This window comes from Amblyomma mixtum, chromosome 10 (assembly GCF_055824585.1).
Source record: "Amblyomma mixtum isolate Tamu chromosome 10, ASM5582458v1, whole genome shotgun sequence".
NCBI classification, from domain to species: domain Eukaryota; kingdom Metazoa; phylum Arthropoda; class Arachnida; order Ixodida; family Ixodidae; genus Amblyomma; species Amblyomma mixtum.
This window is the reverse complement of record NC_143021.1, coordinates 46,530,123-46,548,180: the sequence shown is the minus strand read 5'-3', so window position 1 is coordinate 46,548,180 and position 18,058 is coordinate 46,530,123. Positions and strand designations below refer to the sequence as shown.

Below are 18,058 nucleotides of genomic sequence, written 5' to 3'. Positions count from 1 at the left end.
CACAGATGGTATGCTTTATACACGGAAAGACAGACGATCTAGTCAAGAACAAAACTATGATAGCTTAAGACGCGATGTGTACCTGGGCCATGCTGCGGCCGCGACGGGACCATATGGTTAGAAAAATAGAGGAACAATGCAGAAATCAATATGAAAGCATGTATTTTTTAACTGCCTGCACGCCGACAATTATTCTGGATCCATAATTACAGAAGGGTATTCCTTTGAATAAAAAAAAAAGCGAAACCAGTTAGCTAAAAAGGAAAGGGAAGGACAAACGAAAGCCACGAATGATGCCGCAAGTTGAAATAACCATTATCCGAATGTATACATGGTCCGTTCTGAAAGTAGCAGGACTCATTTTTTTAAACAAAATTTATTCAAGAGAATAGTACAGACGATTACAATTTTTCAAGGTAGCACCCTTCCGCACCTACACGCTGCTGCCAATGAGTTTCACAGTTTTCGTACGCCTCCGGGAACGCCTGGACCGGAATGCTGTTTAACTCCCTCGTCACGGCCTGTTGAACCACCTCTACCGATCCGTGATGTTTCCCCTTGTGCGTCGATTTTATTCTCGGGAATAGAAAAGGTCTGGCGGGGCCAAGTTGAGACTGTAAGGGGGCTGAGGCAGCGTTGCCGCCTCGTGCTGGGCAAAAAATCGGGGTCCTGATTCACATGATGAAGAGGATCCCTGGCAGATCGCTTTCCGGTTGGCCTTTTCCTTCTCTGACAACACTCCCGGCACCAACTTCGCGCACGCTTTCCTCATGGATAAGTTTTCTGTCAAGATCTCAAAAACTTGGGTTTGAGGAATGCTCAAGTCATCAGCAATCATTCTGATACTCATTCCACGATCACTGTTAAGTAAATGTTTCACTCGCTACACATTTTCGTTGGTCTTGCTGGTCGAAGGGCGTCTAGAGCGGTCGTCTTCCTCCACTATTTCCTTACCTTTTCGGAACAGCTTGTGCCACTCAAAAACACCTGATCTACCCATGGAAGCGTCACCGTAGGCCTCCTTAATCATGGTATGAGTCTCTTTGCCCGTTTTACCAAGATTTACACAAAATTTGATAGCGTATCGCTGATCCAGTAAACGCTCGACGATTCTGCGTGACGAGACGTTTCGACAGGGGTTCACAGTACAAACGACCTCCTCTCTTCAACGGCCGAGAGCCGACAGCCGATTTTCCCCAGCATTCCCAATATCCCCCTTCAACGATCCTGCACGCGCAGACCACCTCTCGTCCGCCCGTTCGCCCCGGAAAAAACCAGTCCTACTACTTTCATAACAGACCCTGTATGTTGGGAAACGCCGCGTGGGCAGGGCTTTCAATAAGCAAGTGCAATTGCGATAAGTTATTGACGTCCTCAAGATTTTCTAACGTGTACGTACTTGCGCGAAGAAGAAGACGGGACACAACAAAGGAACACACACGACATATACAGAGCGCAACTTCCAACTGGTTTATTTTCGTAGAAGGCAGATGCATTTATACCGGCGCAGGGAAATCACAAGATTAACCGGCAAATATACGCACTTTTCATGTCAGCATCCCGCCGCCAAGTGTGGCACCAGATAGCAAGACGTGTAAAATTGGTATCCTTCAATAGAATAATCAAATACAAGAAAAGACCATGACACTGACAAAAGGTAAGTTGATGCATGAGGTGAGTGATAAAAAACACCTCTTAGCAAAGACAGTGTAAAAGTGACCAAAAAACAATAAAGCGGTCAATGCTTAAAATTTGCGCATCGTAGCAGTAGCGGTGTCAAAAAGTAAAAAACAACTAGCCGAAAGGCCAGCAACATGGTAAACCAGTGGAGAAAGGCTGATTGAACGAAACACCAATCGAAGGCTAGGCCAGCAAAAACCACCAAGAAAACTAAGGTAAGGCAAACAAGAAAAGCGATTCACACGTGTCCATCTAAGAATGTTATGTCTTTGTCCACTGGCTTTACCATGTTACTGGCCTTTCGGCTTCTAGTTGGTTCTTACTTTTATGCGAAGCATACTAGCCGCACAACCAAGCTCTTCCTTGCTGCGCCGCGCGCGGCCGCGTAGCTACCACTTGACCTACATCGGCGCACCACTTGATATGACGTCACAACAGCTGTGAAAGCTGGGACTCAACCACGGTGACTGAGCGGCGCGGGCTGGGCGCGAAGCGGAGGAGAAGGCGTGGAGTTCTCCTTTCTCCACGCGTCAAGAGAGGGCGCTAGCAACTTGCGCCCGCTAAGACCCCCGCGCGCCGTCTTCGCGCGCGCCTACATCATCGGCTGGTTACCGCTGTGTTGCTGCCACGTGCAGCGTGGCCACGTGTTTGCTGCCCACCGTGTTTTCTCAACGCATTTTTCACTTGGCCGTCAGGTACGTCTGAACCTTCGGACTGTTTCATGAGCCTGCATAATGGGAAAGTGCTTCGTACCGTTTTGCAACACTGGTTACAAGTCTTGCAAAGAAAAGTACTCGCTTTTCAAGCCGCCAAACGATGAAGCAAGACTTGAAGCATGGAGACGGGCTATACCTCGTAAAGACCGCATACTCCAAAGGACGGACCGTGTTTGTGAAAAGCATTTCGCTTCTCATTTTATCCTGAAGACGTGGTCTGCGGAAATCGACGGTCATGTGTTGATGTCTGCAACAAGAAGAGCGGGCCTTTCAAAAGACGCTGTGCCGTCAATTTTCGAAGGCGCTCCAAGCTACCTCTCGAAAAAGATTAAAAGCCCTCGAAAGCATGTGAAACGGCTAGCGCTTCCTGTGGCTGCTTCTGTGAGTGACCAGAACAGTGACAGCAGCAGCGTGCTGATGTCAGCTAGCAACATAGATGTTTTTCCAGCGGACAGTATGGAAACATCTTCTGACGACAACGCTTGTGTTGCAAAATCCAGTGAGAATAACTCATCTCACTCATCGTTCGAGCAGCTTTTCAGTGGAGTATCTTGCATTAGCCTACCACAGCCTTCATGGGCAGCGCATCTCATCAATGTAGCAGGAGTGAGGGACGTCGTGTTTATTGACGCCGCGGTAGCGCATAGGACAAGCGACGGATCGTCGGTACTGTTTAACAGGAAGGCGGTGCACATCAAAAGCGACATGACCGTGCAAGTCTACATATGCGACAAGTTGATCGACCCTACTGCAGTGGGCATAAGCCCCTTCGCCACGTCACCCCTTGAAGTTCAAACCATGCTGAAAGTTGTTGACAACACAGATGTCTGTGGGGGAGGACCTAGTTTGAAGGACTTCCCTGATGTGTCCCTTGAATGTGCTTTTGTGGACTGTCAAAAAAACTGGAGACACAACAAATGCCTTTTGGTGACATTTCGGGGTGCCATCTGTCGTCTGTGTTCTGGCCTTGCTGACACCCTAAGGATACATGCTGATCGCCGAGCTGCGCGAGCCAAGCAGCAAATACCTTTCAAGCGTTTCAGGTTGTCGGTGGGGCCTGTCCAGCAACAGAAGCTTTCTGCTTTGCGACGTGCAAGGTCAGCCCTTCAGCGTTCAAGAGCACGACTGGCAAAGCGCAACAAGCTTCTACTGGGGCAGTTGCAGGCGGCGATGAAGCAGCTAACAGATTTGCAGGAACAAGATATCAAGGAGAAACTGAAGGGACTTGATATACCGCCAGCACAGCTGCTTTTGTTAGAAGAATGTATAGCAGCGGCTAAGTGCGCATCAAAATCAAGCAGACGGTACACGGACGACTGGATCCTGTTGTGCCTCTTGCTGCATATACGGAGCCCGGCCACCTACTCTTTTTTACGCAACAATGACATATTGCCTTTGCCGTGCGTCACCACCGTGAGAAAATATATTAGCATGGTTGGCCAGAAGTGCGGTTTTGATGAGAACTTCTTCAAAGCCCTCAAGATAAAGGTTGCCGCAAAGACCGCTTTCCAGCGGAGGGGAATCCTTATCTTGGACGAAATTCAAGTAAGAAAAGAAGTGGCCGTCAACTCGCAGACAATGACGTACACCGGTCTTGTTGATTATGGAGAAAAAAATCAAAGCAATGAAATCGCAGATCATGGCCTCGTCTTTGCTTTTGCACCGTTTGGTGAAACATACTTACAGCCAGTAGCCGTGTTTGCGTCGAAAGGACCAACTAAGGGAACGCTGCTTTCTCAACTCCTGATCCAGTGTATCGTACACCTTGAAAACGCCGGCTTGTTCGTCGACGGAGTAGTGTGTGACGGTGCTTCCACCAACCGCGCGATGTGGAAGCAGCTCGGTATCACTGGTTCTCTGGGTCACGTTCGTAATTCATTTGAGCACCCAATGGACAGTTCAAGAAATGTGTACGTACTGTCTGATACACCTCATCTTTTCAAGTGCATCAGAAACAGGCTATTAGACAAGAAGGTTCTCAAAAAAGACGGGAGGCTGATAAGGTGGTCCTGCTATGATGCCTTGTTCGTTGCAGACAGCAAGAACAAAACAGAGCTCAAAGTATGTCCCAAAATAACATACAGCCACATAAACCCTTCCAAGATGCTCAGGATGAGGGTAAAGCTTGCCACCCAGGTGTTCAGCAACTCTGTGGCTAAAGGAATTCTTTTTTATGCAAAGAGGGGTGCGCCTCGTCTAACCAATGTGGAGCCGACGGTCGAATTCACGCTTTTTTTAAATGACTTGTTTGACGCTTTAAACCGGCGCTTTCCTGCAGAAGGTTTAAAACTGGAGGGCAAGGATTTCGGTGTCCTGGAATCTGCATCCGAGTGGCTGGATTCGTGGGAACAACAGGTCGTTAGCGGTGAAATCCACAAGGACCTCTTTCTGACGCAGTCAACTGCCGAAGGCCTACGCGTAACATTGCAATCTGTGCGGGAGCTGTCAATTCACCTGCTGAAGAACTGCGGCTTCAAGTATGTATTGACGGCAAAGATGAACCAAGACCCGCTGGAGCGCTTCTTTGGCATAATCAGGCAAGCTGGTGGGCAGAATGAGCACCCGACGTTTCCCACCTTCCTACAGCTGTACCGCATGCTCAGCTTATATTCTTTGGTAAAACCGCCGAAGTTTGGGAATTGCACGGTGCTTGATAAAAGGCAAGCAGCTGTTGTGACTTTGGCTGACATCAGAGAAATATATAAGGGCTCAGCTGCGCAACATGCGGGAAAGTTGCATGAACTGAAGCAAAGACTTGACGGGCTCATCGATGGTGGAAACTGGGAGTGCGACGATGTCTTCGATTTCGACGGCCCTGACACAGATGCAACTGTAGTTGACTGCATTGTCTACTACGTTACAGGGTTTGTGTCAAGAAAACTTCGCAATGTTACAAACTGCTCCGTTTGCAAGGGTGCTCTTGAAGGACAGAAAGGTCTCGCAAATGTGCCTGAAGCCGATCTCGTGAACTGCAAAACCAGGGGCTGGCTCACGCATCCAAATATGCACCTCTTTGACTTGTTCAAATACACTGAGGAAAGGTTTGCTAAGTACGCAGATAACAGGGATGCATACGACAAAACTACTGATGCCGTGCTAGAGAATTTCCACTTCACGTTTCCTTGTGGTACGCACAAAGAAGAAATGCTCGCCAAGTTGCTACATTACTACATATGCCTACGCATGCGTCAGTACTGCAGGCAACTGAAGAACAAGCATGAAAAGAAGAGCCAAGACTTGCGCAAAATGTCTAAGCTTGTGTAAGCAGGACCGCTTCAACGAACTGAACATGCCTTTTCTTGCTTATTCGCGCTTTATTCACTTCTTTTATCGAGCATGTTATTTGTATTGACGTTTTGTATTACATGCTTTCTTGCCTGAAAATTCTAAAATTCACTAAATAAATGACATGAAAAAAAGTGTTTTGATGCGATGCTATGCTACATATGCGCGGAATAGCAAAGAAATAATGCCGGTGGCTTTTTAACTAGCGACGCCAAATAAGGTTGATTAAAATACTGCACGCGTAATGAAAAAAAAAACCGCTGTTAGCTTGTATCATAACGCGATTGCGACAGCAAGCACGGCCGCAACAGTAGCTGTTCCATAACCCTATAACATCCTGTCAATACGAATTAATTGCTCAGGCCTCGGCTTTTGTTGTTTAGGAGAGGTAATGATTTATATCCAGCCTCCCGCAAAACTGAACCAAACCGTTCCTCGGCCAGATTTCTTTCTTACTGCGCGCGGTTTATAATCAGGGTGTCAGACTCTGTCGGCACCCCACAACTAAGTATGAACAGGGGTTAAACGAGCAGACCTCATATTAAGCACAAACCGCTCGAAGGTTTTTGAAAGCACTGTGTTAAAACGGAAAATGCCGATGCCCTCAGCTAACACCGTGCCGTCAGCACCATGAGCGGGGCGCAGTTTTCGCATTGACGGGGCGTGCGGGAGACCGGGCCAAAGGGGCGCAGTTGCTCGCGCCATCTGTAGGCGCTCTCTAGAAGCAGAGCCTTTCCGCCGTGCGGCCCGCGCCGCCGCCCTCTCACCTAAGCTACTTCTTACACCGTGGACTCAACTCATGCGCTCGCTTGCGGACGCGCAGTCTCCACCGGCAGCCTAACTCCCGCTTCTTCCGCTAGGGGCGCTGACGTCACAACAGCTGTGAAAGCTGGGGCTCAACTCGTGCGCTCGCTTGCGGACGCAGCCTTCGCCGGCGGCCTATGCTTCGCATCCTAGGCTTAACCATAAGCTAAGCCAGGCCATTTTTGTCTCTGCTATTCCTACGATATGCAAATTTTACGCATTGACTCCTTTGTTGTTTTTATTTACTTTGACACTGCCTTTGCTAAGAGATGTTTTTTTATGCTATGTTCATCGTTCACATCATGCATCAGCTTTTCTTTTGTCTGTGTCATGGTGTTTTCTTGTATTTGATTATTGTATTGAAGGATATCAATTTTACAAGTTTTGCTATATGGTGGCATACTTGCCGGCGGGATGCTGACATGAACAGTGCGTATATTTGCCTGTTAATCTTGTGATTGCCCAGCGCCGGTATAAATGTATCTGTCTTCTACGAAAATAAACCAGTAGGAAGTTGCGCTCTGTATATGTCGTGTGTTGAAAGATGAACCAACTCGCCAAAACAAGACTTTTACTTTTACTTCAGAATTTTCGAATTCGCATCGTAATTTTGACATTAATGTTGATGCTTGCGTTACGTGACTCCAGGTGTATGGGCGTTGCCCCGAAATCCAACCCGAGTTAGCAATGTTCGCGCCAAAATGTCTTTTCTAGTCTGAAAAAAGACATTGTAGGTGATAAAATCCAGAATGACTTCCGGCGCCAGTGGTTCTTTTGGCCAGCGGTGCGTGACAGTTCGAAAAAGTTTCCGGAGGGGGGGTGGAGCTGAAGCCCCATAAGCCCCCCCCCCCCCTCTGGCTGCGCCCCTGGGCACATGCTCTTTTTTTTTGTCTGGGTGAAGGGCTAATAAAACGTCCAGTTGAAAGTTGGCGTTGTGGTGTGTACTTCTCTGTCACTGCGTCTGTGCTAAACCTTCAGCAGTGTCATTTAGTGCAGCTCCAGGGAAATAATCCCTCGTGATTACACTCGTGTGGCGACAGTAAAGCCTCTTCTCAGCTGGTGAGAGTCCCTCCGCCTTCAAAATTAAAAAAAATATATGACCCTCCTGGTGGGGACAGAAACACACATAAAATTAAGCACGTGTTCATGACATGACAATCCCTTACAGGTGATGAAAGCTCGCGAGCTTCGCGCGTAGCTAATCGCCATGGTCGGACGGCTCTCTCTGTATGTAGCTTTTTTTCTGCTTTCTTTCCTTCTCTCTTTCTTTCTTTCTTCCTTTCTTTCTTCCTCCCTTTCCTTCCCTCTCCCTTCTTTCTTTCTTTCTTTCTTTCTCTCTTCCTTTCTTTGTTACTTTACTTCTTTTTTTCATCCTTTCAATTTGCTTTTTTCTTTCTTCCTTTGTTTCTTTCTTCCTTTCTTCATTCCTTTCTTTCTCTCTTTCTTACTTTCTTTCCTTCTTTATTTCTTTTCATTCTTTCTTTGTTTATCATTTCCTTAGACGCAGCCTAAAAGGGCCCCGAGTAACACAACATCTGACAACCTAACGCTTGCCCTTAGGCTTCCATGGTTTTGACCAACCAGTGCAATGAACTCGGGGGAATTGACGACAGGGGCACCCTCTGTGCTCCTTTTGCGCTCCGACCAAATCGTCGTCCTTTTGTTTAGCCCATTGTGCTTTGCACCGGATCAACGTTAAAAACCTGATAAGTGCACCGACCCCATAACTCAGCGCACAAAAACAAAACTAGTATGGAATTAGGTTAAGCCAAGCAGCCGTCCTATACATTCTACCAGTGAGCCTCAATACAAAAAGCGGAACAGTCAAGCTCAGAACACGCTGCCATAAAAAATATTTTGGTTCGCTACAGAATAAAGTTTGCATGATTTCTGGAACAGTGCACCAATTTATATTTCCATGATATTGTCACGTAGCAGTTGGTACAGGTAGCGCCGCGTCCAGACGGCAGAGGAACGCCAACACCGAGATGATGCCAGCGCACACCGAGACGGCCAGGATGGAACGTCGAGCTTCGTCTTCTTCAGCAGCGAACCGCGTGGCGCACGAGCTGCGTGCCGAACAGCCGCCGAGCGGCTATTGTTGTAGACGCGGCATTACCCTCCCTCTCGGAAAGAGCATCGGCCCGATGCTTTAACAAGAAAATAGAGAGAAAGAAATAAAAAAAAAACACAGTAACACACAGCACTTAGTCACTGAATGTCTCGCGAAAAATAGGGCTTCATCCGCACTACATGAACAATCTCTGGTCTCTGCTGACGGCGAGTAGTCTGGGAAGCCCCATCCGGGAGAACTTCATAGGTTACGTCACTTAGCTGACGGAGAACTCGGTAGGGGCCGAAATACTGCTTGAGCAGTTTTTCGGAAAGACCACGGCGTCGAATGGGGGTCCATACCCACACTTTGTCGTCCGGGGCGAACGTCATCAGTCTGTGGCGGCGGTTGTAACGTCGGGCGTCACGGTCTTGTTGGTTCATGATGCGCACTCTTGCAAGTTGTCGAGCTTCTTCTGCGCGAAGCGTGAACTCCTGGGCGCCAACGTCGGGGTCGCGGCCATCATGGGGCAGCATTGCTTCCAACATTGTCGACACTTCGCGGCCGTACAACAGACAGAAGGGCGTCCTCCGCGTTGTTTCCTGTTGAGCCGTGTTATACGCGAAAGTAATATATGGCAGGATATCGTCCCAAGATCGATGCTCAACGTCAACATACATGGACAGCATGTCGACGAGAGTTTTGTTGAGGCGCTCGGTCAGGCCATTCGTCTGGGGATGGTAGGCGGTTGTTTTCCTGTGAGTAGTGCCACTCAGCCGCATGAGGGATTCCAAGAGTTTGGCAGTGAAAGCGGTGCCTCTATCTGTGATAATTAGTTCTGGAGCGCCATGGCGGAGGACGATGCATTCCACGAAAAATTTCGCAGCCTCGGCTGCTGTGCCGCGCTGGAGGGCCTTGGTTTCAGCGTAGCGCGTAAGGTAATCGGTGGCAACGATAATCCACCGGTTTCCCGAAGATGATGTTGGAAAAGGGCCGAGAAGGTCCATGCCAACTTGCTCAAACGGGAGTCTGGGCACTTGAACGGGATGCAAAAGTCCAGCTGGCTTGACAGGGGGTGTTTTTCTTCGTTGACAATTACGGCACGTGCGCACATAGTGTCGTACAGTCGCTGCAAGCTTAGGCCAGTAATAGCTCTTTTTGATCCGAGCCAGAGTGCGGGCGTAGCCGAGGTGACCTGCGGTGGGCTCGTCGTGACACGCCTGCAAGATTTCTTCACGGAGATTCGCTGGAACGACGAGGAGGTAGTCGCTTCCGGTTGGAGAAAAGTTGGCTTTGTACAGCACGTTGTTGCGCAGACAAAAGGAGGACTGGGTTCTTGCGAAGGGCTGGGGAACCTCCTCGGTACGTGCTTCCAGGAAGTAGATGAGAGGTTTCAACGCCGGGTCTTCACGTTGCTGACTGGAAATAGTCGCTGCGTCTACGGCTGCGATGAGAGGAAAGTCCGGTTCGTCGTCGTCGAGCGCAGCTTCGACTGGATATCTGGACAAGCAGTCGGCATCGTTGTGCTGGCGCCCTGATTTATACACGATGGACATGTCAAACTCCTGAAGGCGTAAGCTCCAACGCGCAAGGCGGCCAGAGGGATCCCGTAAGTTCGTCAACCAGCAGAGACAGTGGTGGTCGGTTACAACTTGAAAATGCCGGCCGTACAGGTAAGGTCGAAATTTTGTCACAGCCCATACCACGGCAAGGCATTCTTTTTCGGTCGTGGAATAATTAAATTCAGCACGAGACAGAGTGCGGCTGGCGTATGCTATTACACGCTCAGCGCCGTCCTGCCACTGGACGAGTACAGCACCGAGACCCACGTTGCTGGCATCTGTGTGGACGAGAGTCTCCGCACGAGAATCGAAATGACCAAGGACAGGCGTGGATTGCAAGCGTCGCCGTAATTCATCAAATGCCTGCTGCTGCTGTTCTGTCCACGCGAATGGGACGTCCTCTCTTGTAAGATGCGTCAACGGTGCCGCAAGTCGGGAAAAGTTGGCAATGAACCGCCGGTAATAAGCGCAAAGGCCCAAAAAACGCCGGACCGTTTTCTTGTCCGAAGGAGTGGGAAAGTTGGCGACGGCAGCTGTTTTAGCAGGATCCGGCCGGACTCCACGATGGCTGACGACATGGCCCAGGAAAAGGAGCTCCTCATAACCAAAGTGGCATTTCTCGGGCTTCAACGTCAGGCCGGCAGATCTTATAGCCTGTAGCACGGTCAAGAGGCGCTGGAGGTGTTCTTCGAACGTTGGCGAAAATACAACAACGTCGTCCAGGTATACCAAGCACGTCTGCCATTTCAGGCCCGACAAAACAGCGTCCATCATTCTCTGAAATGTTGCCGGAGCTGAACACAAACCGAAAGGAAGGACCTTGAACTCATAAAGGCCATCCGGCGTCACGAACGCTGTCTTCTCGCGATCCCGCTCGTCAACTTCGATCTGCCAGTAACCACTTTTTAAGTCCAGCGAAGAAAAGTAGCGCGCGTGCCGCAGCCGGTCAAGAGAGTCGTCAATGCGTGGTAACGGGTAGACGTCCTTCTTGGTAACCTGGTTAAGCTTCCGGTAGTCAACGCAAAATCGCAGACTACCATCCTTCTTCTTAACCAAAACCACAGGCGAAGCCCACGGGCTCCTCGACGGCTGAATAACACCATCCTGCAGCATCTCTTTGACTTGTTCAGCTATGGCTTCACGCTCCCTCAGTGAGACACGGTATGGGTTTTGTCGAATTGGTCGGGTACTGTAGTCCGTAATGATGCGGTGCTTAGCGAGAGGCGTCTGTTTGACTGCCGACGTAGACGAGAAACAGTCTTGGAACTGATGCAGTAGGCCGACTAGGCTCTCCCTATCGGCTGGGGGTAAGTCTGGGTTCACGTCGAGGATCAGCTGAGGTGTGCAAGAATTGCACGTTTCGCTCTGGAGGGCAAGGCAGTCGTTAATTTCAGCGATTCCCTCGAAGTATGCGACCGCAGTGCCCTTGGCGATGTGTTGCCGTTCGGTCCCGAAATTCGTTAGAAGGACATCTGCCAGGCCGTTCCGTAGCGTGACGATACCCCTCGCGATGCAGACCCCATGAGAGAGCACAAGCGCAGTGTTCTGTTCTGCTACGCCGTCAGCACTGCACCGGTCGTCACAAATGACAGTAACGAGGGCACAGGATCGCGGAGGCACGGTCACATCGGCGTCGATTATGCGCAGGGCCACTCTGCGTGGTTCGGTGTCGGCTGAAATCGTTCCAGGGGTCGAAAATGTTACCAGACGATCAGGAAGGTTTATGATGGCACCATGCTCACGCAAGAAGTCCATTCCGAGGATCAGGTCTTTGCAGCAGTGCGGCAGAACAACAAAAGTGCCAACAAAAGCAGAATTGGCAATGGTGACTCGAGCAGTGCATCTTCCGACAGGCGTCATGAGGTGACCGCCAGCAGTACGAATTTGAGGTCCATCCCATGCTGTCTTTACCTTGCTGAGGCGATCCGCGAGGTGCTTGCTTATTATCGAAAAGTCCGCGCCTGTATCAACTAAAGCAGTCACTGGGTGCCCGTCAACGTGAATGCGGAGGTCGGCGCTAACTGCATCGGTGTCAGGGAAACTCGGGTTCACAGAATCGGGCTGCGGCGGCATCGGGATCTCGGCATCGCGCTCCGGCGGCGTTCGGGGGTCTTCGTTATATCCGCTGTCAGTAACCTTCCCCCCTGAGGTCGCCGCTTTCAGTTTCCCCGGCGCGGGCTTGGAGACCGGCCCCGCCGTCCATCTGGGAAAGCCTGGCGACTGGGCGACGTGATGCGTGCGGGAGACGGAGATCGGGGTCGGCAGGTAGAGGTGGTGTCATGGGCAGCAAGGTACTCCTCTATTTCGTGGGGTCGCTCACCGAAACGGGGACAGGGAGCGTCACGTGGGAAACCCCGGAGGCCGATTTCACGGTATGGGCAACGGCGATACAGGTGGCCGGCTTCCCCGCAATGGTAACAGAGCGGCTGCTGATCAGAAGTGCGCCAAACAGCCGCCTTCCGGGCCGGTGGACGCATGGCAGGTCCTCGCTGAGGCCGCTGGTAGAATGACGGTGACGGAGCGGTTGGCGGCGGCGGGTGGTACGGCAAGCGTTGCACAGGTGGCAACTCGGAACGGAGAGCCGCGGCGTAGCTCATGGGGCGTGGCTCCGGCATGACTGGAGGAGGCGGTGAAAATGCTTGGCGAATCTCGCCGCGCACAACCTCGGTAAGAGCCGCAGCCGTCGGATCAGAAGAGGCAAGGGTCAGGTTCTGCAGCTCTTCACGGACCACCGCGCGTATGAGCTCACGCAGCGACGCATTGTCGCTGGACACGCTCAAAGAAGCCGCACTGGCGCTTGGCTCACCGCACAAGGAGTCATTTCGGCGGCAGCGCTGATGCAAGGCCCGCTCAATGGCGGTCGCCTCTTTGATGAAGTCGGCTACCGTCTGCGGGGGATTGCGGACCAAACCAGCGAAGAGGTGGTCCTTCACACCTTGCATCAGGTGGCGGAGCTTTGTGGATTCCGCCATATCTGGGTCAGCGCGCCGACAAAGACGGGTCACGTCCTCGGCGAACATGGCAACGCTCTCATTAGGCTTTTGGACGCGGGCGTCCAGGAGGCGCCGCGCACGATCCCGGCGGTCCGTGCTAGCAAAGGTGTCCCGGACCTGCTGGCGAAAGGTATCCCAGCTTTGGAGATCGGCCTCCCTGTTCTCGAACCAAATCTTGGCTCCGTCTTCGAGGGCGAAATACACGTTCCGCAGCTTCTGCGCAGGGCTCCATTGGTTGAAATCGGCAACCCGCTCAAACTGGTCAAGCCAGTCTTCAACGTCTTCGAAGGTGACGCCATGGAAGCTGGCTGGCACGCGGGGTTGCTGGAGCGTCAAGTGTGAAGCGCTAGCCTGCGCCATGGTGGTATGCTCACCAGGTCGATGAGTGCGTGCCTCTTTTGGGAGAAGACCAAACTCTGGGACCAGTCCCAGGAGGCGGCGGCTGCTGCGGTGAACGGGCGTGCAGACAAGGGGTAGCTGGTCGGGACTCGATGAGCGGCTGTCTGAAGAGGTGTTGGACATGGGACGTCGAGCCCGCACCTCCACCAGTGTCACGTAGCAGTTGGTACAGGTAGCGCCGCGTCCAGACGGCAGAGGAACGCCAACACCGAGATGATGCCAGCGCACACCGAGACGGCCAGGATGGAACGTCGAGCTTCGTCTTCTTCAGCAGCGAACCGCGTGGCGCACGAGCTGCGTGCCGAACAGCCGCCGAGCGGCTATTGTTGTAGACGCGGCAATATTCATCGAGTAAAGACACCACCACGACTTCACGACGGTAAATTCGAATTATAGTAAATGACAGGAGCCTAACAAGAGAGAGCAAAGAGCGTACTTTTGAAATAATCTACAGTTGCAAACTTCACGCTGCAATTCACAAGAAACTTTCCTGCAGTTGTCGGAGCTGGTTCTTCCTCTCTTATCTAGTGAAGCAGTGCAACGGCACAAGGCCAAGGGAAGAAGAGGACAAGCACAGCGCTGAACTGACAACACATGTTTATTCCGGATGCAATCAGCATATATATACTTTAGCACCTTGGAAAAAAAAACAAAAAGAAAGAGAGAGGAGAGGAAAGTTTCATCCCAGTCACTATGCGCATGCAGCTGCATCGCGTGTACATCAATCAAATCAAATCAAATCAAATTTATTCATTTTCATTTAGTACATGAGTTTTCCCGTCCAACCTAAGCACAGCGTGCTTGTTGGTTGTTCAGGCAGTACAGTGAATCACCGAATGTGTACAAAAAATTATGCACAAAACAATAAATTTGAGAACACTAATGCATGCATATTATACAAAAATTATGTATGCATATTGAGCAAATAGAAATGCAACTCGAGAAAAACGAAAACAAACATGAACAGACGTCATCACAACTTGAAATGAGCCATCTAAACAACTGAACAAATCTAAAAATATCTAAACAACTCTAAAATCTGAAGCAAAAGGGAAAGTAGATTATAGCAAAAACAGAGAAAGTAGATTATAACATGTAAGAGGCCATCAGTGATTTATCTGCAAGGATATGCACCATTTTCTTATTGCTTTAGTCATTTTACGTTTTGTTTTGAAATTGTAAAATTCTTCACCAAGTGTATTGAATACCTGTGGTACGTAATATCTCCATATCTTTTTCCCATAATGCGTGAAGCAGCGCGGCTTAATATAAGCTTCTGTCTTTCTTAAGGCAGCGTTTTTCTTGACGGGTATTTTGAAAGCATTTGTAAAGTAATGACGTGTGAGCACTGTGTAATAAAATAGTTCCCGCATTTCCAGTACACCTAGTATACTGTATTTTTCCTCCTTATCAACCTCCTGCAGCATAGTACCATAAGTTATACTGTTTACAATTCTTTTAATTATGCGATTTATGGATCACATTTTGTGATCAGAGCAGGTGCCATATAATGTAATGCCGTAGGTTATAATAGATTCAGCTAGTGCCTTGAATATGACGCGCCTTAAGTGCATCGAAGTCTTACCTCTGAGGTTGTACATCATCGCGGACACGGCTCTAAGCCTGTTACATACATACTGCACATGATTAGTCCATGTCATATGCTCATCAAATATTATTCCGAGATATTTTACTGAAGGTTCAAATGGTATGACAATACATGTGCGCGAATCACAATGCGAGCCATGTAAAAAAAAGTGACTCATTTAGGAGTACTCGCTTGTGCGGGTTTCTAAAACAGAGAAGTTTCGTTTTTTGCTGGTTTAAATAAATTGAGTTTTGAGCAAGCCAGTCTATTACCTTGCATATATCCTGCTGAAAGCTTTTGCTTGCAAAATGAAGATCAGTGAATTCTAGTGCTAGTGCTGTGTCGTCTGCATACTGAAAGATTCTCGACGTTAATTCCAAAAAACCGAGTTCAGAGACGTACATATTGAATAGTAATGGGCCCAGTGTACTTCCTTGTGGAACACCAAATTTGATCGCCCTAAATTCACTGTATTTATCATCAATTCTAACGCACTGCGCTCTGTCTGTGAAATAGCCCTGAAAGAATTGATGAAATCGTCCCCGGAAACCCATGTTTTCTAACTTTTGCAACATTAATGCGTGATCAATAGTGTCAAAGGCTTTCGATAGGTCTAAAAATAGTGCTAATGTAAGATGATTGTTTTCAATTGCGGTGTTAACGTAATCCGAGAATTCTTCTAAGAGCGTAGTTGTGTTCCGGTCCTTTGTAAAGCCGTATTGTGCCGGGTTATTTAAAGAAAACTTCTCGCAAAAAGACTGCATAACTAATCCCACGTGTTTTTCCAAAATATGCGCAAGAGCAGATATAATAGAAATCGGTCTGTAGTTTGCGCAGTCATTTCTTTTTCCGGTTTTATACACAGGCCTCACTATCGATATTTTCAGTTGTCTGGGCATTATTCCGGTTTCTAATATGCCGTTTAGTATTTTGAGGATCACACCTTTTAGTATGTTAATGTTGCAGTACAGATCGCGCACACGGATCTTATCAAAACCTGGCGGCTTGAACATCTTCATTCTACGTATGATGTTCCACAACTCAGTATCTGTTAACTCGGGAAGGTACGCTGTTTGTGCGCATGTAAGTATTGGCTTGTATTCTAGACGTTTTGTTCCATGAGCGACGCGCAGCTTATCTGTTGCGTGAATGAATGTGTCGTTAAACAGTTCACACAATGACTGTGTTTCTTCCTTCGGAAAGTTTTTTTCGATCGTCTCCTCAATCGTAGACTGTTTGACCCGGCCCATTAAACTGTTTGCTAATTTCCATGTCTTTTTTCCGTCGTTCTTGTTCAGTGCAAACTGCTGGGATAGGTATCTTCTTTTAGCCAGTCGCGTTTTGGCTGTTACAAGATTTCGCAATGTGCGAAATTGCTGTCTAAGTGCAGTGTTTTCAGGGTCCTTCCTACAGTTTTGCCAGGCATTATCCTTTAAGTAACACAACTCCATAATTTCCTGCGTTATCCAGTGGTTGTCTGGTTTTCTTTGTTTAATTTTGACAGATTTGTATGATGTCGAGTATATTAGGTGCAACTTTGCAAGAAATGTATTATACAAAGTCATGTGATCCAGAGATAACATCGCATCCCAGTTTGTTTGCTGAATTGCATTGTCTACACTCCTGTCTTCTAAAATTTTCCTAGCTATAGGTCTTATGTTCGCACTACCTTCGTAGTTGGAAGTTTCTGTCATGGTTACTAGTGCCACAAAGTAGTGATCTGCGAGTTTCAGCTTAATTACTCCTGAAGAGCAGTGTTTGTCTGCCATTGGAACAACTATATGGTCGATGCACGATGTCGTTATCTTGGAACCTAAAAATTCCTCTCTAGTACATTTATTAATAAGGTTAGCTAAGCCAAACTCTGCCAGTAGATCAAGATAGTCCCTGACTACCCTCTTTAACTCTTGCATTATATCTATATTAAGGCGGAAGCCTTTAATGTCTCATCGTTGTAAGCAGCAGTTGTCGACAGAAAATGTCACGCTTTTCAATTGGTTAAAACGGTCGGGACGTCACAGTGCGCGAATTTCAAACGGGGCCAATTGCACTTTGGCTAGTAACCATACAACCAATTGAAAGGATCGTATAGTCATGCTCCAAGTAAGTGGGACTGAGTTTAGTTAATTGCTTAACCTAATTAGCTTTACTAGTCAGGCCATATAAATAAATAAAAGCGATTAAGAAATTGGTCGAGCTCAGGAATCTAACCCCGGTCTTCGGCGTGAGAGACGAGCACGCTATCCACTCCGCCATGCCAGCTTTTTTTTTTATTTATTGCCTGACTTCGGCAAGAACCACAGTACACAAATACACTTACAGAGCGCAATGAGCAATAATTAACAACACTATCCGCCCGGGGGTGCGTGGCTTCATCATATTAAAACTCCTTAAGCGTCACCAAAGGCTCGACTCTTTCGAGCCACTCGGCCAGGGACTTTGACCAATTCACTTTACTACCGGTGATCTTGGTGAATTCTTTTACGCATGCCACGGCCTCGATTATACCTTCCCGGTTCACTGTGAACACCGCGACATCATCCGCATAAGCCAGCAGCTTAACTTCTGCTGCCTGTAGCTGGAATCCTCGAATTTTTTCACTTTCCATGATATTCAAACACAACGCTTCAATGTAAATGCAGAATAGAAAAGGGCTGAGGGGACAACCCTGGCGCACCGAACGCTGCAGGCTAATGGGGGCCCCCAAACTCTTATTTACAATTAATCTTGTCGTGCAGCTCCGGTACGCCAAGGCCACTCCCTCACAAATAATGGACCCTAAATTCGCATGGTCGAGTATGCAGAACAGGATATCGTGCGAAACACAATCGAATGCCTTCTCAAGATCTAGCTGAAGGATGGCTACACAGCTATTTGTGTAATCACAACATTCCAGCACACACCTCGCTTTATGAATATTGGAAACAATAGAGCGTCGCTTGATCCCACACGTCTGGTGGGGACCGACTATATCCTGA

At 48.7% G+C, this 18,058-nt stretch overlaps 2 protein-coding genes across 4 annotated transcripts in view; both read left to right on the top strand.

Annotated features, from left to right (window-relative positions):
- Positions 1–18,058, top strand: part of LOC149325701 (uncharacterized) — a 94,612-nt gene that overhangs the window by 32,169 nt on the left and 44,385 nt on the right. The gene's annotated exons all lie outside the window — the stretch shown is intronic.
- On the top strand, positions 2,141–6,465 carry LOC149325702 (uncharacterized). The gene has a single exon (XM_089565156.1). The coding sequence runs from the start codon at positions 2,415–2,417 to the stop codon at positions 5,658–5,660; it is 3,246 nt and encodes a 1,081-aa protein (XP_089421282.1). The 5' UTR covers positions 2,141–2,414; the 3' UTR covers positions 5,661–6,465.

Coding starts and splice junctions, on each gene's coding strand:
- LOC149325702 (XM_089565156.1), top strand. CDS start 2,415: ATGGGAAAGTGCTTCGTACCGTTTTGCAACACTGGTTACAAGTCTTGC.